At 44.5% G+C, this 25,642-nt stretch overlaps 2 protein-coding genes and 1 long non-coding RNA gene across 4 annotated transcripts in view; all 3 read right to left on the bottom strand.

The window, feature by feature from the left end:
* Positions 1–16,031, bottom strand: part of LOC310748433 (uncharacterized protein) — a 50,448-nt gene extending 34,417 nt beyond the window's left edge. Inside the window, exons 1-2 of the mRNA XM_083584231.1 lie at positions 15,987–16,031; positions 11,728–13,020 (exon numbers count right to left, since the gene is read on the bottom strand). Coding sequence (XP_083440357.1) covers positions 11,978–13,009 — 1,032 coding nt within the window. The 5' untranslated portion in view covers positions 13,010–13,020; positions 15,987–16,031 and the 3' untranslated portion in view covers positions 11,728–11,977. The remainder of the gene's footprint in view (positions 1–11,727; positions 13,021–15,986) is intronic.
* Positions 1–21,777, bottom strand: part of LOC310748476 — a 62,409-nt gene extending 40,632 nt beyond the window's left edge. Inside the window, exons 1-2 of the long non-coding RNA XR_014541336.1 lie at positions 21,694–21,777; positions 20,371–21,318 (exon numbers count right to left, since the gene is read on the bottom strand). This is a non-coding gene — a long non-coding RNA (uncharacterized lncRNA). The remainder of the gene's footprint in view (positions 1–20,370; positions 21,319–21,693) is intronic.
* Positions 18,916–22,632, bottom strand: LOC310748468 (ribonuclease pancreatic-like). 2 transcript variants are annotated; one of them, XM_083584297.1, is made up of 2 exons: positions 22,012–22,632; positions 18,916–19,604 (listed from the first exon to the last, which is right to left on the bottom strand). In XM_083584297.1, the coding sequence occupies exon 2, from the start codon at positions 19,586–19,588 to the stop codon at positions 19,157–19,159; it is 432 nt and encodes a 143-aa protein (XP_083440423.1). In that variant the 5' UTR covers positions 19,589–19,604; positions 22,012–22,632; the 3' UTR covers positions 18,916–19,156. The 2 variants fall into 2 exon arrangements, with proteins under 2 accessions (XP_083440423.1, XP_083440422.1); XM_083584296.1 differs by having other exon boundaries at positions 18,916–19,607.
* Positions 22,633–25,642: the final 3,010 nt, after the last annotated feature.

Consider the following 25,642-nt stretch of genomic DNA (forward strand, 5'->3'; position numbering starts at 1 on the left):
CTTCCTGAATGCTTCTCAGAAGGTTTGCTTGTAAAGAGAAGCTCTTTGCACCTCTCCCTTGTTCAGAACATACGAGAGAGTGGGCCTTCAGTACTCAAGCCCCATTAAATGGAGAGGCTGAGCCAGTGAATTTTGAGGGGATATTTACTGAGGCCTTTTGTGGGCACCATACGAGGGCACCCAGGCACTCATGAGTGCCATGCTGGTAACTGCTGTTCTAATTAATTTCCTATCTCAGCTGTGCTGGGAAGAGACTGCCTGACAGCTCAGAATATCTTGGAAAGAGGAGCAAAATTCAGATCTGAAGCTGCTTATCTCATTGTGTGCATAAACTGACACCATCCTTTCACCCATACAGCACTGGAAGGGTGCTGTTGGAGGGGGCACACAGACAAGGGCTTCAAGTGATCACTGCAGAGGTCAGGTAGGTTGATATCGGAAGGGGAGGTCCTTGAGGTACTGAGATTCTGAACCACATGAGGCAAAACCAGCATTTGAATTAGGGCTAGTAATCAAATGGCAACCAGAGTAAAGAGAAATGTTCCTTCTTGTGCCTCTAGGACAGCGAGGGGGCGGGGTTAAAAGAGCTATTGCTTTTAGCAATAAGGGCACATTCACCTTAGGCATCCTTCCAGGACCAGCATGTCATTGGTGAGTGACCCAAAGTGGCTGTGGTCACCTCACACTCTCACGCCTGTGAACACAGGACACATGCATAAATCTCTCTGACCACCTGAACACTGTGTCTGATCTTTAGATTTGTTTTGCTGCCGCCGAATTAGTAGGATCTTGGGTTGGGAAGGGGACATAAAAAGTTGCTGAGGGGGGCCTGGATCAGGCCCCTGGACCCTCCCCTGCCCTAGGCCAACCCTCAAATCTTCTGGAAAAGGAAGAAGGTATTTGTGTCTTCTGGAAAATATATGTTGAAAATCATTTTGTACACAAGTGTGAAAAGTGCACGGAACACATTTTTAAACCATTGATTCTTCATTTTATTTTATTTGTATAACAACAGTGGGACAGGTTGCAGAGTTCAGCAAATACAAAGCAAAATGAAGGAACAAATTTAGCAAAGGGATTTATAGCTTATAAATAGTAGCTCATCCGGAAGTCATTCAGCCTGGGTCACCTGCATTGTGCACAAACTACGACAAGGGTAGGCAAACTAAGGCCCGGGGGCCGGATCTGGCCCTATCGCCTTCTCAATCTGGCCAGCGGACGGTCCGGGAATCAGCGTGTTTTTACAAGGATAGAATGTGTCCTTTTATTTAAAATGCATCTCTGGGTTATTTCTGGGGCATAGGAATTCGTTCACCCCCCCCAATGTAGCCCTGCCCACCACATGGTCTGAGGGACGGTGGACTGGCCCTAGGCTGAAAAAGGTTGCTGACCCCTAAACTAGGATATGCTTTTCTAGCTGTAGCCTAAGGAGTTTTGCATAAACTTGGACAAGTATATCTATGTAGCCTATCAAGATGTATATGTCTATATGAGAGTATATAATATGTCTAATAATCATTAATCTCACTTGGTCTTTAGCTTTTGCATCTCTATATACCACTCAGCGACATAGCTGTCAACGTTTCCCTTTTCTTGCGAGGAATCCTATTCGGAATAAGGGAAAGGTTGACAGCTATGCTCAGCGAATTCCCCCTTAGCTCAGGAGAGCTCTATATTTTCTAAATATAGTAATCAATAGTAATCAATCATAGTAATCAATCAGATTTTATAATAGAGAGGAAGCGTTTGAGGGTGCCTTTCAGTCTAACATTTTTCACTTAGAAGGTGGTAAAGGAATATCTGTAGGTGGAGTAGAATTATCCCTAAATTTCATATCACGGCAGAACAAGACCGCTTCCTTGCCCAAGCCCATCTGAAACTGCCATATGTACATCTTCCCATTGGGCTGCACAGTTACACTAATAGCTTCTTCGATCTCAGTGGCTTCATTCCAGTCTTCCTGCTCTGTGTTGACACTCTTCCCACCATACTCAGCAGTGAGAGAGAACTGATACTTGGCAATGGCTTCAGTGAGCACACCTGACTGATATGAGGCAGTCATGGAAACCTTCCAGTTGTGCTCCACACTGCTCATCTTCTGCCTGTTGTATCCCACTTTCTTGGTGATCTTCTTATTCCATACAATGGGAGTGTTGGACTCATTGGAGATGGTCTTGATAGGTTCCCATCTACCATAAGCTGGACCATAGGTAATAGCCATTCCTCCAGGGAGCATGTTCACAACATCACTATGGAAGGAGTATGTTTCAGCATCCACATTTCCATGGAAGTTGGTGCATCTATAGTACTGGACCCCCCATTCATCATGGGGTTTTACAAAGTAATAGTAATTCTTGATGCCCCAGTAATAGAGACCATCCTTGCAAGTTGGGTGAAGTGTGTATTCAACTGCATCTGTATCTTCATGCATATTAGTGACCCGACGGTAAACACTTTTTTTTTCTGGAAAATGATATAGAAGGATCCAAAGGCTGGGAGGTAATGGTCCCCTCCACGGCAGTTGGGATGGAGGCTGTATACTATAGCATCCGAGTCTGTATTCATGTTGCTGACACGGCGATAGTTGTCTCCTTTGATGATGTAGAATAGGTCATCCTCATGGGCTAAGTAGTGATCTCCTCCCGTGCAGGAACTGTGCAGGCTAAACACTTCGAGGTCTTTGCCCTCATGGAAATTGGTGGACCTCATGTAGCAGCCCAGGTCTGAGCGGACAATGTAGTAATATTCATCTACCCCACAGAAATCAACCCCTGGGGCTTTGTTCTTAGGGACTATCTCTGGCATGGTGCTTGATTCTAGGAAAAGAAAGCAATGTATTCAGTTAGATCAGAAGATTTCACAAATTGATCATTTATTTACTCTATTTACTTATTTTATTATTTATGACAATGAAATAATTAACAGAATTTGCTGACGTCTTGGAAAACTGTCTCAATGCTTTAACACAATATACCTGCCAGTGCCAAATATAATTCCAAAGGTAAATGATTACTAATTAATTGTGAGGTGCTTTAAAGACGAAGCAAACACCTTCTCCTTGTGAAGACATATTTCTCTATCATTTCTCTCTCCATTTGATAGGAGACCCACCCACCCCTTCTAAGGAATATAAATTGCGTTTGACAGGCTGGCCAGTTTTAAAAGTAGTTTGCCTTGTGATTTTAGGGAATGGCTGTTTAGGAAATGAAAGATCCAGATTTTGCTGAAAATCAATGCTTTTTTGAAGGCTAAGTGTGGCAAAAACACCGACATCCATCACTGCTGTGCTTGCTCACAAAGAAAAGCTCTTTGCACCTCTCCCTTGTTCAGAACATATGAGAGCGTGGGCCTTCAGTACTCAAGCCCCATTAAATGGAGAGGCTGAGCCAGTGGATTTTGCTTTTTTTGTTTTTTTATAATATTTTATTAATTTTACAATACAAAATTATAAGAACATAACACACATTTTTTCACAAATACATTCTTTTTTGGACTTCCCTCAGCTCTTCTGACAATCCTCCGTTTTGATTCTTTTTTACGCATTTCCTAATTTTATATTTTCTTATAATGATAACCTTCCTTCTCCCTACTCCCTTTTTTACAATATTTTTTATAGTAATTCTTCACAGAGCCTCTTGCAAACCAACAAACGTTATTTGTTCATCGCATCTACTTTTCAAATAATCTACAAATTTACTCCAGTCCTCGGTGAACCTATGGTTCCGTCGGTTTTGGATCTTTCCTGTTAATTAGTCGAGTTCTGCATAGTCCATTAATTTCATTCTCCATTCTTCCATCATTGGTATCTCTTATTGTTTCCATTTTTGGGCCAATAATGTCCTTGCAGCTGTTACCGCGTATAAAAAAAGCTTACGTTCTTTTCTATTTATTTCACTTCCAACCATGCCTAACAGAAATGCCTCTGGTTTCTTTACAAATGTATATTTCAACATTTTTTTCAATTCATTATATATGATTTCCCAGAAGCATTTCACCTTTTTACACTCCCACCACATATGATAAAATGTTCCCTCTTTTTCTTTACATTTCCAACATTTGTACAGAGCCAGTGGATTTTGAGGGGATATTTACCGAGGCCTTTTGTGGGCACCATACGAGGGCACCCAGGCACTCATGAGTGCCATGCTGGTAACTGCTGTTCTAATTAATTTCCTATCTCAGCTGTGATGGGAAGAGACTGTCTAACAGCTCAGAATATCTTGGAAAGAGGAGCAAAATTCAGATCTGAAGCTGCTTATCTCATTGTGTGCATAAACTGACACCACCCTTTCATCCATACAGCACTGGAAGGGGCAGATAAACTTGTGTGCATGAACCGACACCACCCGTTCTCCCATACAGCACTGGAAGGGACAGATAAACTTACTTGCCTACCCTCAACCTCGGTAGTTAATGCTCTACAGCAATAGTACTATAGTGCCAGACTGTTGAGCTTCAGAGCTAGGAGAGGATGGAAGTACACATCTATGGGGGCTGTGGGGGAAGAGAAGAGATTCCCCAATTCTTTATTCCTCCTTGTATTTTCTTGTGGCGTCTGATTTGTTCCTTCTAACACCAACGTGTCCAGGAGGTGCAGATTGTGAAGACCATCTGAGCATCCCTGCTTGGGATTGCCATGTTGAGTTGAAATAACGACAGACGAGTGGCAAGTGTCATATGGGAGGCATCTCTCGAGCACCTCTCGGGGAGTCCCTTTTATTGAATGTTACAGCATTGCCACATATGTGCTTGTTGCTGATTGGTTAACACAAATACAATGCAAGGGTTGCATATAAGCATTAATCATCAATAGATTAATGGTTGGGAAAGGGAACACAGAATTGGACAGGCGTGAAAACCTCCTTATTAAGCTGTTACTAGTGATTGATATAACAAAAGTAGATGTGGTCAACCATGCATTAAGAACAGGTCAGGGTACGGTGTTTCATGAACTCAATGTGAACTGAACATTCTAGGGTGGGGAAGGAACGCTTCAGCTTAGAAAGGTTTGCCAGAGTCATGTGCAGAAGCAAAACTTCCCATCATCGCCATGCTGTAAGATCTGCACCCCCTCCATGCAGACTGAAGGTTTAAATATGTGTATAAATCCTATTTCTTAAAGCTACAACAGTCTCTACCATGTCTTCAATTCTCCAAAGGAGCACTGGGTGAGTCCCTGGAACACCTTGGGATCTTGCTACAGCTTGGCAGAGGAAAGTGTTCTTGAATATGCATGAATGTCATTTTTAAATTCAAACTCAGCTGCTGGAATACGTGGTTTGTTTTAGTAGAATAGTTGTTGTATTATTAAAAGAAACTTCATTTAACTTGTACTGTTATTGCTTAAATAAAAACCTTAGAGTGATGTATACATCCTGTGTTCTTGGGTCTCTTCCTCAGTCTGCACAAGAAGGGCTGGTGGTCTGATCAGCCACTAACCTCCACCATTTGGGTGTTTTTGATTCAGGAATATAAAAACAGCGGCAAAATAGAAGTTTATAAGATTATGCGTGACACTAAAGAAGTGGCTATTCCTCTCTCCCTCTTCTGTTGCCATAACTCTAGAGCTCAAGAGGTCCTATTAAAATAGCCTGACAGCAGAGTCAGTGATAGGCAAAAAAACATACATTTCCACACAATGCAAAACTCCCTTATGAAATAAATTATCACAAAGCATTGAGATAGCCATTGTCTCCTGGTGATTATATGCAGCACTACTCCTTGCTATTGAAGAAGAATTCATTTTGTATAGGACTGCATTCTTAAAGAGATCTGGAGGTTGGGATGGATTTTCCTAATATAAGATATACTTTATACAATATTTACAAAAGAAATGTTCCAGGGAGCTCTAGCTTCTCTGTTGCTGAATCCTTCCCCTACCCAGAGGCCCCTTCCAGTCCCATCTGCGTTCTCAAAGACACCAATGGGTCCCTTCCAAACCCAAGATGTTGCATACGAGTTCAGAATCTGGTAGGAATGGGGATTCTGCCTCTGGATTACATCATGATCTCATCCTGCAAGGTGTTTCATGACATTCAGAGGAGACTGAGTAAATGAAGGGAGTTCTGGTTGCTTTGGGAAGCCAGTGGCGAAGGAAGAAGAACAGGCACCCAGGGCTGGGGACGGGGCAAACAGCCTACTGGGGCATGCGCGTGTTCCACAACGTACCATGTGTGCACTGCTACATATCATGCATGCGTGCGCATCGTATGTATGGCAGTGGGATCCTCTGCTCGCAGCTGCAGAGTCATCAGAGGGAACCTTCGCTTGCGGCTGCAGCGGTGGTGGAGGGTTAGGGTACACTGTATGGCGCTTGAGCGGCGCCGCGCATGTGCCACTGGCCGGTTTGCCGATGGCACCGCTCGAGTGCTGTACGGATGGCGGAGGAGAGTGCAGCCGCGAGCAGAGGATCCTCCACATGCATCTGCGGCAGCACGATGGCGGTGTGTGCCTGGGGGTGGCCGAGCGAGCCCCCTGAGGTGTGCCTTCTTGTCACACCTCCTCAGAGATGGCACCTGGGGGGCCCGTCCCCCCTTCCTCCGCCACTGGGGAAGGCTCCATGTCACTTCAATATCACACAGGGAATTTCATTGGCACTCAATAATTATAAAGAAGTAGTTAGACTACAGCTCCACAAAAAAGCATCCCCTGGACCCCCCTGGGATTTTGCTTCAGCTGTGCAGGGAGAGATTCTGCTTGAATATGCATTAATGCCATTTTTTGATTCAAGGTTTTTTGCTAGAATTCATGGTCTGTTTTAGTAGACTGGTTGTTGGATTATTAAAAGGAACTTCATTTAACTTGTACTGTTATTGCTGAAATAAAAACCTTAGAGTTTATGATTATATCCTTTATAATTATAAAGAGGTAGTTGCGCGTCGAGGTCCCCAAGACACCCCCCCAAAGAAAAACACAATTGACACTTAATTTTTGTTTAAGGTTTTTGGCATAATTTTGGCCACAACTTTATTCAAATACAGCAATGTGAGTGGTTGCTTAGGCATTGGTAGCACTAACTACCGCCGCACGGGGACAGCTCTGACATTCGCACCCCCCGCGAAGTCAGGAAGGGTAAGTCACCTGGGGAGAGAGACGGGACTGGGAACCATGCCTCACCTCTCCCCAGCATGCTCCCAGGGGCTTGCGTGGCCCTAGCCCCTTGCCAGGGAGTTTCGGACAAAAGCATGGGGGAGCCCCTGGGTTCCTTTAACGGTAAAACCCTTCAGCAGCAGCAGCAGCATTTTGGAGGGGCAGGCACAGCCGAATCCATACCCCTCCACCAGCAGCAGCATTTTGGGGGGCAGGCACAGCCGAATCCATACCCCCCAGCAACCAATTCCAGACCAATGCCTAACCGCAAACCTTACAAGTTGTGACGATTTGCTACGCGGTAGGCGAAAACCAAGTGGCACACACTAATCAGCCAAATGGCAAAATTCCTACCGGGCCCCTGTCCCAAAGCAGACGACCCCATGACAGGCAATAGCAATGTCAAGCAAACAGCCTAACATTAGGGAAGGGAGGGCAGGTCATCCGAAGCATGCAGCGAAAGAGGACGTCCGTTGCTGCGTGCCTTGTATTTAACAAATAGGGCTGTCAATCACTAAATGGCAACATCTAAATGTCCCCAGTAACAGCCCGCCCCTGCTTACAGGATGGCGAAACCATTTGCCTAGTAACAGTGAGGTGTCTTGTCAGCCCTGCCCGCAACCTGTGCTCTCCATGAGGGAGAACACACTTTAGACTACAGGTCCACAAAAGCACTCCCTCCCTTATGCCCCAAATTCTAAAGTAGTTTCTCTCCTCTCCTGCCCAGTAAATCTCCAAGACTTACCGGTATTCGTGGTATTCAGACAGAAAGTTTTGTAGTAGGTGGCAGCTGCTTCTCTTGGTGGAGAATGGAGGAAATGTGTGAACACTTGCTGCTTAAATAGGATAGAAGAGGCTATGGGTTAATGAGAAACGACGTACCACTCCTCCTACATTGGAACTAAAAAAAAAATTATTGATAAGCAGAGACACAACCACAAGAAAACCCTCCCACTCCCCTTCTCAGAGTGCAGAGTCTTCCAGGAACAAAATATAGCATCAGCGGAACTTGGAATATATGTAATTTTCTAGTGTTGTGGAAAAAGAATCATTCCATAATATTCCTCCTTCTCCAGCTGTCATCTCTGGTACATGTGCCAGACTGTTATGTATCTCAAACAACTTTTGGACACACAGAAAGACTGTATAAGCAATGCTTATATAAGCTTCTATGTAAATCACTCCACAGTCCCTAGACTCCGAATAAGCGCTCGCTGGGTGCTATTTGAGGCCCCCGGCGTGCAACAAACCCCGATCCTCAATGAGATTTGCAGGATGTGGCCCACCTTCCCGGTGCCGTGGAGCGTTGGGGGTTCCGCCAAGCCCCCTGATCAAACACACCTATCCGCAGCGCTGTTGGGGGCGGGGCCAGGTGAGCAGACCGCAGGTGAGCAGGCTTCACTCTGCTCCACTCCAGGGGTTGGAATATGGGGCGGAGCCTGCTCTGAGTGCGCAGTTGGCTCTGGAGCTCCACCCATCTGACCCTCTCTTTGATCACCAGCTTTATTAAAGGTTAACCTTTTCAGGTTCGCAGGCATTGCTACGGTCCTATGATGGTTGCTGTTAAAGGACCGGGAAGGAATTCCCCCCGCATGGCAGGTTTCATCTTCCCCATAGCAATTGTCACAACTTTAGTGGTTTTAGACCTTAGGCGGATTCCTTTAGTCTATCTTTCTTATAGGAGAGCGCGAAATGGTGACTCTTCCCCCCTTGCAACAGCGTTTTCAGGGTTCCCCATTAAAGGAGGTTTGTGAAGGGAGTGACTGGCACAGTGAACGCCCCAAAGGTGCGCGGGGGGGGGGGCTTGCTGTGTAAACATGCATTTTGCAGTGCCGCCTCTGATCTGATGAACCCCGCTGTGCCTCAGTTCCCCCGGCTGCAGAGCTGAGAGGGATAGACCCCCAATGCCTAAGCCAAGGTTTCCTACATCTGAAATTGATAATAAAAGTTGTGGTGATTTGAAATCCCAGTATATGTTGTGATGTGTGAGTCATTGGTCTCGTTTTGTCACCAAGAGGGGAGGAGGTCTTTCCTTGGCCTACAAAGATTCCCCTTGCTGCAGTAGTTTGCCTGGAGTTTCCACAGAAATCTTCCTCTTAAGTAAATCAAACATCCCTTCCACACTTCCCAGTCCACTCTGGTTAATTCACACATTCAGTCTTCCTAGGGCTCTCCTAGGATTATGGTTGGAGCCTCAAAACTCATACCCCTAAGTCCCAAAAGAGTTTCTGTGGCCACTTCAAAACAGAAGTTCAGAATTCCTGCTGCTTCCTCTTTGTGGTCCAGCCTACTCCATCTCTTGCCGCATATTCCAAATCCAAATCTTGCCACCGGGCTTTAGCTGGGGGCACTTTATGAACAATTCCTTGACCCACCCCCACCCCACCATGGAGGCCAGAACCCTCCCCCCTTTGCCTTCTGATGGGGCTAAATAAAGGCAAGCAACTTCCCTATCGCCTAAACCCATGGACTCTGAGTGACCTTGGCTGATGGGATCTGCTTGGCCCTCAACCTCATTTTAAGATTTGAAGACAGGGCGGATGCTGCCAAAGCTTTACGAAACATGATTTATTCACGTATTTACAGAGGAATTTAGTTGGAGGGAATCCATCTAACAAGCCCCTAACAAGCTCCAATAGGGGCTTGTTTTCTACATTAGTTCAGCACTGGAATCCAAGGCAACTCTCACAAAATAACTTCAGCCAGCCAGCACAAATTGTGGTGCCTCCTCCCCTGCTGCTACTCGAGGTCTTGTGCCAAAGCCCCCCCCCCAACTCTTCCTGCAGCATCACACCTACCGGTAGTGACCCTAGCAACCTTCCAAATCCCCTGTCTCTGTCACAGCTCGGCGCAGCAGGGGAAGTACAGTTCTCTTGCCTTCCCAAGGGCCCTTACTAGCCCTGTATTGTTTCTTAATGGTTCAAGCTAGGCCAGGTTATTTTCCATAGGCTAATTCCTCTGCTGCTTGTATTTATCCTGTCCTATCCCAATAAGTCAAAATCCTACCATTTTTAATATCTAGAGCTTAGGGGAGTCCATGGCCAGCCCAGTGTGTGTGCTTAAGTGTGCATGAGTAATTCAGAATGTAATTATATAATTCAAACTCAGTTGCTGACATACATGGTCTGTTTTAGTAGGCACGTTGTTGGATTAATAAAAGGAACCATAGAATCCTAGAATTGCAGAGTTGGAACTTCATTTATCTTGTATTGTTATTGTTGAAATAAAAACCTTAGAGTGAGGAATAGTTCCTGTGTTCTTGGGTCTCCCCCCCCCAGTCCCATCTCACAAATGATGACTGGTGGAACCTTCTCCCACAAGAAGTTAGGCAGACCCTCACCCTACTGACTTTCAGAGGTGTGGTCAAAGCTGTTTTATTTCAGAGAGTCATTGCATCCTGAATGCTTCTCAGAAGGTTAAAATGGTCACTGCTGGTGATTGTTTTTCTTTTCTGAGAGAGAGATTTAAAATTCTTGAGGTTTTAAATTTTGGAAGTTAAAGTGATGTTTTAAATTCTGTATATGGTACATTTTATTGTTAAGGACGACCTGAGACCTATGATGTGGAAAGTAGGATATAATTTCTTAAAATAAATAAAATAAAAGGAATAGATAAAAATTGCATCGATTCAAAGAATCAGAAGCCAGGAGAAAAATGTATGTGCCTGGCATTCAAAAGCAAATGACATCACTGGTGGGCAAGCCTAATGAGGGAGAGCTCTACACAACCAGGGGCTACCACTAGCAAGGCCTCTTCTCTTGCTGCTCCCCTTGGCACCTCTGTTGGAGGGGGTGCAAAGAGAAGGGCTTCAAGCGATCACTGCAGAGTTCAGGTAGCTTGATATGGGAAGGGGAGGTCCTTGAGGTACTGAGATTCTGAACCACGGAAGTCGAAACCAGCATTTGAATTGGGGCTAGTAATCAATCGGAGGCCAGAGAAAAGAAAACATTTCCTTTCTAGAAACTCTAGGACAGGGAGGGGGCGGGGCTAAAAGGGCTATTGCTTTTTAGCTATAAGGGCACATTCACCCTTAGGAAGCTCTCCAGGACCAGCATGTCATTGGTGAGTGACCCAAAGTGGCTGTGGTCACCTCACACTCTCATGCCTGTGAACACAGGACACATGCATAAATCTCTCTGACCACCTCAACACTGTGTCTGATCTTTAGATTGGTTTTGCTGCTGCCGAATTAGGGGGATTCTGGGATTGGTTGGGAAGGGGACATAAAAATGTACTTGTGGTGCTGGATCAGGCCCCTGGACCCATCTCTGAACGAAGCCATCCCTCAAAATTGGAGCCAGCTAACAACTATGATGAAAAAAGTGAGGGTCTCTGACGGCACACAGCATGAAATTGTACACAGAGCTCCCCACTTCCTCAATACACTCTGGAAAAAGGAAGAAGGTATTTGTGTCTTCTGGGAAATATATGTTGAAAATCATTTTGTACACAAGTGTGAAAAGCACACAGAACACATTTCTAAACCACTGATTATTCATTTTATTTGATTTGTAGGACAGTGGGACGGATTCCAGAGTTCAGCAGGTACAAATTAAGATGAAGGCACAAATTTGACAAAGTGATTCATAGGCACCAGGGAAATAGTAGCTTATCTAAAAGGCATTAAGCTTGGATCACCTGCATCATGCACAAACTAGGATATGCTTTTCTAACTGTAGCATAGCAGGATGTGTATGTCCATATGAGAGTATATAATAGTAATCATTAATCTCACTTCGTGTTTAGCGTATGCATGTCTATATACTACTCAGCTAACTCCCCATTACAAGAGCTCTAGATTGTCTAAATATTAGCCCATAGTAATCAGTTAAATGTTATAAAAGAAAGGAAGCCTTTGAAGATGCCTTTTGGCCTAACACTTTTCTTTTCACTTATTGGAAGGTGGCAAAGGAATATCTGTAGGTGGAGTAGAATCACTCGTAAATTTCATATCACGGCAGAACAAGACCGTTTCCTTGCCCAAACCCAGCTGGTATTGCCATATGTACATCTTCTCATTGGGCTGCAGGGTCAAATTAATAGCTTCTTCAATCTCAGTGGCTTCATTCCAGTCTTCCTGCTCTGTGTTGACACTCTTCCCACCATACTCAGCAGTGAGAGAGAACTGGTACTTGGCAATGGCCTCAGTGAGCCCACCTGACTGATATGAGGCAGTCATGGAAATATTCCAGTTGTGCTCCACACTGCTCATCTTCTGCTTGTTGTATCCCACTTTCTTAGTGATCTTCTTATTCCATACAATGGGAGTGTTGGAGTCATTGGAGATGGTCTTGATAGCTTCCCACTTACCATAAGATGGGCCTTGGGTAATAGCCATTCCTCCAGGGAGCATGTTCACAACATCCCTATGGAAGGAGTATGTAACAGCATCCGAATTTTCGTGGAAGTCGGTGCATCTATAGTACTGGACCCCCCATTCATCATGGGGTTTTACAAAGTAAAAGTAATCCTTGATGCCCCAGTAATAGAGACCATCCTTGCAAGCTGGGTGAAGTGTGTATTCAACTGCATCTGTATCTTCATGTATATTAGAGATCCGGCGGTAAACACCTCTTTTCTGGAAAATGATATAGAAGGATCCAAAGGCTGAGAGGTAATGGTCCCCTCCACGGCAGTTGGGATGGAGGCTGTATACTATAGCATCCGAGTCTGTATTCATGTTGCTGACACGGCGATAGTTGTCTCCTTTGATGATGTAGAATAGGTCATCATTATGGGCTAAGTAGTGATCTCCTCCCGTGCAGGAACTGTGCAGGCTAAACACTTCGAGGTCTTTGCCCTCATGGAAATTGGTAGACCTCATGTAGCAGCCCAGGTCTGAGCGGACAATGTAGTAATATTCATCTACCCCACAGAAATCAACCCCTGGGGCTTTGTTCTTAGGGACTATCTCTGGCATTGTGCTTGATTCTAGGAAAAGAAAGCAATGTATTCAGTTAGATCAGAATATTTCACAAACTGATCATTTATTTACTCTTTGCAATTACTTTATTATTAATGTATATTATTTTTGATAATGAAAGAATTAACAGAATTTGCTGACCTCTTGGAAAACAGTCTCAGTGCTTTAAAACAATATACCTGCCAGTGCCAAATATGATGCCAAAGGTAAATGATTACTAATTAATTGTGAGATGCTTTGAAAGATGAACCAAACATCTTCTGCTTGTCAAGACATATTTCTCTATTTATTTATCTCTCCATTTGATAGGAGACCCACCCACCCCTTCCAAGGAATATAAATTGTATTTGACAGGCTGATAAGTTTTAAAAGCAGTTTGCCTTGTGATTTTAGGGAATAGCTGTTTGGGAAATGAAAGATCCAGATTTTGCAGAAAATCTTGTTTGAAGGCTCAATGTGGCTAAAACACCTGTATCCATCACTGCTGTGCTTGCTCACAAAGAGAAGCTCTTTGCACCTCTCCCTTGTTCAGAACATATTAAAGAGTGGGCCTTCAATACTGAAGCCCCATTAAATGGAGAGGCTGAGCCAGTTGATTTTGAGGGGATATTTACCGAGATCTTTTGTGGGCACCATACGAGGGCACCCAGGCACTCATGAGTGCCATGCTGGTAACTGCTGTTCTAATTAATTTCCTATCTCAGCTGTGCTGGGAAGAGATTGCCTAACAGCTAGGAATATCTTGGAAAGAGGAGCAAAATTCAGATCTGAAGCTGCTTATCTCATTGTGTGCATAAATTGACACCACCCTTTCACCCATACAGCACTGGAAGGGGCAGATAAACTTGTGTGCATGAACCGACACCACCCGTTCTCCCATACAGCACTGGAAGGGACAGATAAACTTACTTGCCTACCCTCAACCTCAGTACAGCAACTACAGCAACAGTACTGTAGTGCCAGACTGTTGAGCTTCAGAGCTAGGAGTGGATGGAAGGACACATCTATGGGGGCTGTGGGGGAAGAGAAGAGATTCCCCAATTCTTTATTCCTCCTCGTATTTTCTTGTGGCGTCTGATTTGTTCCTTCTAACACCAACGTGTCCAGGAGGTGCAGATTGTTAAGACTAGCTGAGCATCCCTGCTTGGGATTGCCATGCTGTGAGATCTGCACCCCCTCCATGCAGACTGAAGGTTTAAATATGTGTATAAATCCTATTTCTTAAAGCTACAACAGTCTCTACCATGTCTTCAATTTTCCAAAGGAGCACTGGGTGAGTCCCTGGAACACCTTTGGGATCTTGCTACAGCTCCGCAGATGAAAGTGTTCTTGAATATGCATGAATGTCATTTTTAAATTCAAACTCAGCTGCTGGAATACGTGGTTTGTTTTAGTAGATTGGTTGTTGTATTATTAAAAGGAACTTCATTTAACTTGTACTGTTATTGCTTAAATAAAAACCTTAGAGTGAGGTATACATCCTGTGTTCTTGGGTCTCTTCCTCAATCTGCACAAGGAGGGCTGATAGTCTGATCAGCCACTAAACTCCACCTTTTGGGTGTTTTTGATTCAGGAATATAAAAACAGCGGCAAAATAGAAGTTTATAAGATTATGCGTGACACTAAAGAAGTGGCTATTCCTCTCTCCCTCTTCTGCTACCATAACTCTAGAGCTCAAGAGGTCCTATTAAAATAGCCTGACAGCAGAGTCAGTGATAGGCAAAAGAACATACATTTCCACACAATGCAAAACTCCCTTATGAAATAAATTTTCACAAAGCATTGAGACAGCCATTGTCTCCTGGTGATTATATGCAGCACTACTCCTTGCTATTCAAGAAGCATTCATTTTGTATAGGACTGCATTCTGAAAGAGATCTGGAGGTCGGGATGGATGTATCTAATATAAGTTATACTTTATAAACTATTTACAAAAGAAATGTTCCAGGGAACTCCAGCTTCTCTGTTGCTGAAACCTTCCTCTACCCAGAGGCCCCTTCCAATCCCATCTGCGTTCTCAAAGATACCCATGGGCGCTTCCGATTCCAAGATGTTGCATATGAGTTCAGAATCTGGTAGGAATGGGGATTCTGGCTCTGAGTAAATGAAGGGAGTTCTGGTTGCTGGAGGGACCAGAGATATCAATCCCTAAAGCCTTTGGGAAGCCAGTGGTGAACGAAGAAGAACAGGCACCCATGGTAGGGGGGGCGGGGCAAACCGCCCGTCGGCGCATGCGCCTGTGCCGCTACGTACCACATGTGCGCTGCTAGTCATCAGAGGGATCCTTCGCTCGCGGCTGCAGCGGTGGTGGAGGGTTAGGGTACACTGTATGGCGCTTGAGCGGGGCCGCGCATGCGCCACTGGTCAGTTTACGTATGGCACCACTCGAGCGGAGGAGAGTGCAGCCGTGAGCAGAGGATCCTCCGCATGCGTTTGTGGCAGCATGATGGCGGTGCGCGCCTGGGGGTGGCCGGGCGAGCCCCCTGAGGTGTGCCTTCTTGTCACACCTCCTCAGAGATGGCACCCGGGGGGCCCGTCCCCCCTTCCTCCGCCACTGGGGAAGGCCCCATGTCACTTCAATATCACACAGGGAATATCATTGGCACTCAGTAATTAAAGAAGTAGTTAGATTACAGGTCCACAAAGAAGCACCACTTGGAACCCCCTGGGATTTTGCCTCAGCTGTGCAGAGAGAGATTCTGCTTAAATATGCATTAATGTCATTTTTAGATTCAAGATTGTTTGCTAGAATACATGGTCTGTTTTAGTAGACTGGTTGTTGGATTATTAAAAGGAACTTCATTTAACTTGTACTGTTATTGCTGAAATAAAAACCTTAGAGTTTATAATTATAACCTTTATAATTATAAAGAGGTAGTTAGACTGCAGGTCCACAAAAAGCACTCCCTCCCTTATGCCCCAAATTCTAAAGTTATCTCTCTCCACTCCTGCCCAGTAGCCCTCCAAGACTTACCAGTATTTGCACAAAAACTTTTGTAATAGGTGGCAGCTGCTTCTCTTGGTGAAGAGTGAGGGAAATGTGTGAACACTTGCTGCTTAAATAGGATAGAAGAGGCTATGGGTTAATGAGAAACGACGTACCGCTCCTCCTACATTGGAACTAAAAAAAAATTATTGATAAGCAGAAACACAACCTCAAGTAAACCCTCCCACTCCCCTTCTCAGAGTGCAGAGTCTTCCAGGAACAAAATATAGCATCAGCGGAACTTAGAATATCTATCATGTTCTAGTGTTGTGAGAGCTCTATATTTTCTAAACTTTAGCCCACAATAATCACCCAAATTTAATAAAAGATCCCTAAATGGGGAGGAAGCCTTTGAGCGTTCCTGTTGACCTACCATACAGTGGTACCTCAGGTTACATACGCTTTGGGTTACAGACTCCACTAACCCAGAAATATTACCTCGGGTTAAGAACTTTGCTTCAGGATGAGAGCAGAAATCTGGCTCTGCCGGCGCAGCAGCAGCAGGAGGCCCCATTAGCTAAAGTGGTGCTTCAGGTTAAGAACAGTTTCAGGTTAAGAACGGACCTCCAGAATGAATTAAGTACTTAACCCGAGGTACCATTGTATTTCATGCATTAAAGGTAAAGGTAAAGGTACCCCTGCCCGTACGGGCCAGTCTTGACAGACTCTAGGGTTGTGCGCTCATCTCACTCTAATTTCATGCATTAGAAGGTGGCAAAGGAATATCTGTAGGTGGAGTAGAATCACCCGTAAATTTCATATCACGGCAGAACAAGACCACTTCCTTGCCCAAGCCCAGCTGGTATTGCCATATGTACATCTTCTCATTGGGCTGCAGGGTCACATAAAGAGACTCTTCAATCTCAGTGGCTTCATTACAGTTTTCTTGCTCTGTGTTGACACTGCTCCCACCATACTCAGCAGTGAGAGAGAACTGGTACTTGGCAATGGCCTTAGTGAGTGCACCTGACTCATATGAGGTAGTCATGGATATGTTCCAGTTGTGTTCCACACTGCTCATCTTCTGCTTGTTGTATCCTACTTTCTTAGTGATCTTCTTATTCCATACAATGGGAGTGTTGGAGTCATTGGAGATGGTCTTGATAGCTTCCCACTTACCATAAGATGGGCCTCGGCTAATAGCCATTCCTCCAGGGAGCATGTTCACAACACCACTATGGAAGGAAAGTGTTTCAGCATCCATATTTTGGCAAAAGTCGGTTCATCTATAGTACTGGATGCTCCACTCATTAATGGGTTTTACAAAGTATAGTGGTACCTCGGGTTACAGACACTTCAGGTTAAAGACTCCGCTAACCCAGAAATAGTACCTCGGGTTAAGAACTTTGCTTCAGGATGAGAACAGAAATCGTGAAGCGGCAGCGGGAGGCCCCATCAGCTAAAGTGGTACCTCAGGTTAAGAACAGTTTCAGGTTAAGAACGGACCTCCAGAACGAATTAAGTTCTTAACCCGAGGTACCACTGTAATAGTAATCCTTGATGCCCCAGTAATAGAGACCACCCTTACAAGCTGGGTGAAGTTTAATTCAGTTGCATCTTTGAGCTCATTGCTATTAATAGCACTAGCAGCAATACATGCTTTCCAAAATGCTTTCTAATTCAAATCAGTCAGCAAACCCTTCTGCTAAAATAAAAAATACCAGTTACACTCCCTCAATGACAGCACTCACAAATAGAAACATTTTGGGGGGCCAGCCTGAATAATACTGGTCAAAGTTTAACTAAGACTTGTCAAGGCTGGTTCACACACATGGATGATTTGAATACTATGGATGCTTTAGTTGAGATTCCTGCATTGCAGGGGGTTGGACTAGATGACCACTGGGGTCCTTCCCAGCTCTACAATTCTTTGATTCTATGTGATGTCTTGTGTGTCTGAATGGGATCACTGTGAATAAAACCACCAGCGAACTCTCGTCCCACTTCAAAGGTAGTGCTTTAGAATTAGTGACTCCTTTACAACACTTGCACCCCACTTCAAAGTCCCAAGACACTCTCAAAATAAGTTACAAAAAACCTGCACTCAAATCTGGTACCAGAAACAGAACTGACATTGTTTCTTTGTATTGCCATGATTATTCTGGTGTTGATTTTTGGTCTCCGCCATTCCTTTAGCGCATAGCACCTGCACTGGGGGCCTCTCTGTAAAGATGGGTGCTAGTCTGGACTTTTTAGATGGTTTATATTTGTGGAGCATGGCATTAGTACAGATGACACAACTTTAGTATAAAACATACCCCTCAAATTGGATCATGGAGGAGATTGCAAGCCTTGTTGCTTTAATCCCAACAGGAACACGATATAGTCTCCTGAGGAAACACACACACACACCCCACACACTCCCCAGGCTGCATTTTACTAAATGAAGAAAGGAAATCTAGTCACAGGCCACATCTATTACACCCATCATTTTGTATATTCCAGTTCTTGTGAAAAATGTTTTGCTATGAAGAAATCCGTTAAAGATTGGGCTTATTCTCTCTGAACAGAACAAGCTCTTCTGATTTCCTGCTTTTACTCGTAAATAGCTTGTAACCATGAGTAGGAAACTAAGACCTGGGGGCTGGATCTGGCCCAATTGCTTTCTAAATCTGGCCTGCGGACGGTCCGGGAATCAGCGTGTTTTTACATGAGTAGAATGTGCCCTTTTATTTAAAATCTCTGGGTTATTTGTGGGGCCTGCCTGGTGTTTTTACATGAGTAGAATGTGTGCTTTTATTTAAAATGCATCTCTGGGTTATTTGTTGGGCACAGGAATTCTTTGATTTTTATCCCTTCAAAATATAGTCCGGCCTTCCACAAGGTCTGAGGGACAGTGGACCAGCCCCCTGCTGAAAAAGTTTGCTGACCCCTGTTGTAAACAGTTCATAGACAGAATGTAGGTACAGATCAACACTTTTTTTGCTTCTGATAGAATGAGCTTTATTGAGAATAACCATTAAGAGAAACCAACCGAATACTTAGTTAGAAGCTTGGCGTCATTGCTCTTAGGGCCACAGCTCCCAAGGTCCCCTGGAAAGGGCAAATGATTGTTAAACCGGGAAAAGCCAATGATGTGGGTGTGTTGCAGGTAGAAATGGCCAAATGAGCATTCTGGCTTCAATGGGCAGAGCGTGGCTTGTGTGGTTTTCTGCCTATCACAGCAGCTTTGCCAGGTGAACGGGCTTCTTGTTTTCGCAGGTGACACGAATGCGTCTGGAGGTAACTGTGCCTTTGTATTTGCAGTCATTAGGAGGTTTACCATTGATGAACCTGCAGATGGTCATGGAGAACGGATTGTTGCTGTCATATAATTTATCCTTGAACTGCTTCCCGCCATTGCCACAGACATCTTGGACAGAATCCGTGGGGTTGTTGATGAAGGTATTGGTGACTTTGCACACCGCTGGATTCAGCTTCCTCTGCACCATCATGAGGTTGCAGTAAGCATTGAGGTTGGGGGCTGAGGTTTTGGGGTAATTGATGTGCTTCTTTTGAAAAGCGGCCCAAGACTGCCCTTCGCAGGACTGCACCAGGAGGACACTGAGAAGGATGGCCAGACGAACCAGCAGGCAGCGAGAGACCAGCATGGCGGCGTCTAAGAATCTACTGGGAGCAAAAGGAAGAGGAAGGAAAAAAGGAAACGTTAAAGAGATGCCTATTTCTTAAGGGGGGGGTGACAAGAACCTTTATACACCTTACAGATAATGTAGTGGTAAAATTTGGAGTGTTTGTGGGAAGCTTCTATGGAAACAAAATTAAATATGGTTGGCACGAATGGGAGGTCCTGCCCCCTTTGACTCAAATATCAGGTGTGTTATGTCACGGCTAAAAGAAACTGCTGTTTCTTTAATGCGAAAAGAACTAAGTAAGCGACCTACAATGACTCATGCAACCTTTGACATAATTGTACCTGTATATATAGAGTGGTCAGTGTTAGTGTTGGGTGTGGGTTGGTTGGTTAGAGAAAGCTGGTAGTGTTGATGTGTGTACAGTTGGTTGGTCGTTTTTCAGATAAAAGACTTTTAAGAATAAAAGCAGAATTCTGCAAAGTACTCTTTTTCAAGGACTTTTTGTGCTGACTAGGGTCCGAGGACCAGAGAAAGGAGGTCAGAACATTTGCTTTTTTCTAACACTGACCTGTTATGCGTGTGAGCGAGATTTGGACCAGGACCAGACTGGAGGAGGGAGAGATAAAGAGCCCCCTGCCCCTGCTACCATGATCACAGTCCAGATACCCCCCAATGCCTAATTTTTATAAACCAATTTACTTGATTCTGAGCTCAATTCAAAATGTTGGTGCTGACCTTTAAAGCCCTAAATGGCCTCGGCCCAGCATACCTGAAGGAGCATCTCCATCCCCATCATTCACTGAGGTCCAGCTCCGAGGCCCTTCTGGCGGTTCCCTCACTGTGAGAAGTGAGGTTACAGGGAACCAGGCAGAGGGCCTTCTCGGTGGTGGTGCCTGCCCTGTGGAACACCCTTCCATCAGCTGTCAAGGAAATAAACAACTATCTGACTTTTAGAAGACATCTGAAGGCAGCCCTGTTTGGGGAAGTTTTTAATGTTTGATGTTTTATCGCTTTTATTATTAATAATAATAATAATATTCTGTTGGGAGGCACTCAAAGTGGCTGAGGAAACCCAGCGAGATGGGTGGGGTATAAATAATAAATTATTATTCTTATTTGCTAATTACAGAGCCAATGTGGTGCAGGGATTGCTGTTACCTTCAAGTGAGCAACTGTGATGTTAACATATGAGAGTGCTGGAGGTGAAATAGTTAAACAGGTGACCCAATCAGGACCCAGTGGTGGAGTCAGAGGGACTATAAAACCAGCTTTGGGAGGGGTAAAGGGAGGAGTTAGTTGGGAGTTGGGTGGTTGGTTGGAGTGGGAGTGAATTGGGATAGAGTTTGTGGGTAGGTTGAGTAAGTGTAGCAAAATAAGCTGAGTCAGAAATATTTAGGGGCTAGGAAGACAAGTAAATATCTGAGAGGTGGGTTAGTGAGTGAGAGCAGGTAGTGGAAGTTATAGGTCTGGCTAGGCACCCCGTGTTTGTAATTGACTGATACCGTTTATGAAACCACACGCTTGTTAAACTGCAATAAATAAACAAAAGTTTATGTTCCAATTTAACCCTGACTGGACTCAGTATTATACCAGGTAGGGCCTGGGTGGTGGCAGTGAGAAATAAAGTGGTGGCACAGGGATCAATAGATGGTGAAACATCTGGGGACCATGTGTGATCGCCACAACAACATGCATGGGAGGTCCTGATCACAGATCTCCCACATCTCATTTGGCCCCATGTAGTTCACCTCTCAGGACGCGGGTGGTGCTGTGGGTTAAAGCCTCAGCGCCTAGGACTTGTCGATCGAAAGGTCGGCGGTTCGAATCCCCGCAGCGGGGTGCGCTCCCGTTGCTCGGTCCCAGCGCCTGCCAACCTAGCAGTTCGAAAGCACCCCCGGGTGCAAGTAGATAAATAGGGACCGCTTACTAGCGGGAAGGTAAACGGCGTTCCGTGTGCTGCGCTGGCTCGCCAGATGCAGCTTGTCACGCTGGCCACGTGACCCGGAAGTGTCTGCGAACAGCACTGGCCCCCCGGCCTATAGAGTGAGATGGGCGCACAACCCTAGAGTCTGGCAAGACTGGCCCGTACGGGCAGGGGTACCTTTACCTTTACCTTAGTTCACCTCTCACCCTATATCACCTTACAATCTGGCCTTTACCCTGAGACATTCCTGCCTCCTTCAAATTTCATGCTGTGCCCATCAGCTTACAATGGCAATGGTGCCCAGCAGCAGTCGAGGAGGATGCAGCAGGGCAGACAAACATCCTTCCAATCAGCCCAGTTGGACTGATTGGAAGGGTGCATGCCTGTTGCATCTTCCTGCCACCCTGCCAGTCTCACCCTGTCCATGCTACGCCTCTGGTGTCCACCTGAAAGGTGCCGGAACTGAGTTATGGCTGGAAAAAGCCCTGGATGTAGCACTGGGCAAGGTTTCACTTACCTGCCACTGGGTTCAGCTCCACGTCAAAGAAATGGATCACACTCCGGTTGGAAGGAGCTAGTTGCCTCTGACTCTGGTCAACGAGGAGCTTTCTATACAGTAAGCAGCTAGGCAGGGCAAAGAGGGCAGAGGGAAGAGACCAGGAAGTGATTTGTGTCAAAATCAATTCCTATCCCAATGCTTCCCAGTAATTACTGGCAAGCGACAGTCTCATATTCAAAGTAGTAGGGCATGTTGAAACGTGAAATCCCATTGTCTTAGAGCTGTGTTTTCCAAAACAACACAATGAGATGGTGGCCTCATCTTAATTGTTGCCCCAGATAGAAAGAGCTGTGTTCCCTTTTGTAGTACAACTCATGCAACACATTGGTGACTAATATACACACAATACAGTGGTACCTCTGGTTACGTACTTAATTCATTCCGGAGGTCCGTTCTTAACCTGAAACTGTTCTTAACCTGAAGCACCACTTTAGCTAATGGGGCCTCCCACTGCTGCTGTGCCGCTGCCGCACGATTTCTGTTCTCATCCTGAAGCAAAGTTCTTAACCCGAGGTACTATTTCTGGGTTAGCGGAGTCTGTAACCTGAAGCGTATGCAACCTGAAGCGTATGTAACCCGAGGTACCAGTGTAATTACCAAAATGATTATGCATTCTTTATCAATCTTCTTTTTTAAAAAATATAATTTTTATTAACAGGCCAATCAAATCACATTATTTCCAAATCACATTAGTTCCAAATTATACAGCCAGATTTTTAAATTTTTGTTGGGGGTACCCATACTTCAAGCTCCGAAAAGGGGTCCAAACATCACTTATATTGCTGCTTTAATTAGACAGTTCTATCCAGTTCTGTCCAGATAGTCTCTTTGTTATTTTCCTCATCTTCTTGTTCTTATAATATATTCCTTTCTTTGCGATCTCCGATAATCTTCACAAGCGGTGAGATGACCGGCAGAATCCGCGACCAAGGGAAAGAGACGGTGGAAGAAGATTGGAAGAAGTTTAAAATCTATCTTAAGAACTGTTGTAAAATTAATGAATGCTAAAATGTTTTGGGTAATGCAAAACAGAATTGCAGCGACTAGCAATTGGATATGAGAAATAAGATCTAAAGAAAGTCTTATATGGAAATTAGGGGATGCTGAAAAGATTGATAACAGGGATGCAGAAAGGGGAGGTATGGGGAAGTCGCCGAAAGAAGGTCAAGGAAAAAATGTTAAGAAAGTATACGTGTTTATATGTTTGTTTGTTTATGTATTGTCTTGTATTGTCTTTTATTATGTGTTTAAAACCTAATAAAAATTTTATTGATAATCTTCACAAGCGGGTTGAAAACAAACATCCTCTGTGTGGGTTTTACACTCTCCAAAAATCATATCACATAAGGACAGACGCCATTTCCACACCTCCGTAAAGAACTTTCCCTCAGTCTGTCCGCTGATTCCCCCAGGCTTGCCAAACATATCTCAGAGGGCTCTGCCAGGTCTAGATCACATTCCGATAACCATTCGCATTCCGATGACCGTGGTCCTCCTCCCCCCGTCCTTCTTAGGCAAGCCTGTCTTGGCGAGACGCCATTTGAAACTGCGTCATAAAATTTTCCTCCGTTCTCCGATGTTTACCAATCCTCTCTTTGATCAATAATTCACTCCACACAGTTCTTGAATTCCTGCTTGTGATTCTTCTCTCTGGGGTGGAGGGTTATTAATACTCACATAAGGCAAAAAGAAAAAGAAAAGTTTTTTCCTCCACCCCCTTTCTGTTTCACTCCAAACATACCAGTCTTTTAATGGTGATTCATCACTTGATTTATTTGTCCCGCCCGTCGCTCCGCTCACAGAGATCCATTAATCAGCAGTCTTTACTCCCGATCTTCGCTTGATGTATGTGCTTTAGCTTCTTTCCAATTATGTATTTCCAATTATATATTTCGAGCCAAAGCGAACCAGTGCGCTGATTGGAGACAGAGTCAGGAAGAGCCGACTTCACACGAGGGCTTGTGCCAAGTGTCCGCACCCCCTTCTTTCGAATCCGGGGGTGAATTATGGACACCGCTGGCAAGGCAGTCCCCCCCCCATCCCCTTGGGGGGCCCGGGAAGGCTGCATACTTCCCATAGCAGCCTCTTAATTACCTCGTGTGGGTCGGAGAGATGTTATTGTCAGCCATCTTCCAATGCGCCCCCTGGTGGCCCCCCATTCTTTATCAATCTTCTGAGAAAAATACAAAAACTTATGAAAAGCCAAAGAGACTTACGAACTACCCAACCCTTTTACTGGGGCTTGCAGGTAACACACTCCCAAGGTATTTTTCTGGGTTTCTTCAGTGGTCTAAACTCAAAGCCTTGATACGTAGATTGATATTGAATTTCATAGAGAATACTATTTCTTGGCTTAAGCGTAAGAGACTGAATTGCTTAGATTCACTGGCATCTCCAGGTATGGATGGGAGAAACCTTTGTCAGAAACCCTCGAGAATGACTTCCACTTGGTGCAGACAATACTAAACTAGATAGACCAGAGTTCTGACTCAGCCTAATGCAACTTCCTGTGTTGTTGCTTTTTATGGGATGGGCCCTGTCTCTTATTAAGCCCTGGATTTTTTCAAAATCCCTCTTGGTTTCTCGCTTTCTCCCTGTCATTCAGGAATTCTGAACCCTTTGATGTGAATTTGAGGAATTTGCAGCACATTCGTTCAAATATTCATCATTGAGTGATGTGCTGCTAGCTTGTCCCATGTTCTCATATAGTAGGGAGCCAGGAATCAATATTCTTTCAATAGCAACAGTGCCCAAGGGCTCTGACTAATTGTTTTGAACCTCCTTGGAATGCTTGGATGGAACTTCCAAATAGGAATAGGGAATTCCAACACAGTTTGGCTTTGTTGGCTTGTCAGCCTCAGGGAGAACTGCTTCCTGGGAGCAAGGAGACTGCAATCAAGCCATCTGCCAAGTTTGCATCACTTTTCCACGAAGTCAGCCTTCTCCTAACTTGCTGCTCTTTGGATGTTGTTGGACTCCAACTCCCATCAGCCCCAGCCAGAATGACCAATGGCCAAAGATTGTGGGAGCTGTAGTCCTGCAATATCTGGAAGGCCAGTTGTGTCCCATCTGTACTAAGATGAATGGATGGAAAAGAAAAGCTAAAAAGGATTTGTGTATTATTATTATTATTATTATTATTATTATTATTATTATTATTACTATTATTTGTATACCGCCCTTCATCTGAAGATCGCAGGGCGGTTTACAACATAAAGATACAAAATGAGAACACAAAATACCTAATAAAACAAACAAAACAAAACAATAACCCCCTTTACCACAAACACATTTAAAAGGACATAGAATGTTAATCCGCCTAAAGCCTGGTTATAGAAAAATGTTTAAATTAAGATTTCCTAAACTAGTATGCCTAAATCCGAGAGGGAGCAGGAGTGTTTAAGAACATTGAAAGATGGGAAGAAGGTCGAGAGTTCTCCAGCACAGAAAAAGTGGATTTGATGATAGCAGATTTCTGTGACTGGAAACCTGACTGATGCCTGTCCTGAATGTCATCAACTAAGAAAAACTAGATCTGGGTGAAAATATATGCCACAAAATGAATGATTAAGAAACAAACTTGAGAGCC

The sequence above is a fragment of the Podarcis filfolensis genome, assembly GCF_964270895.1.
Source record: "Podarcis filfolensis genome assembly, chromosome: 13".
In the NCBI taxonomy this organism is placed as follows: Eukaryota; Metazoa; Chordata; class Lepidosauria; order Squamata; family Lacertidae; genus Podarcis; species Podarcis filfolensis.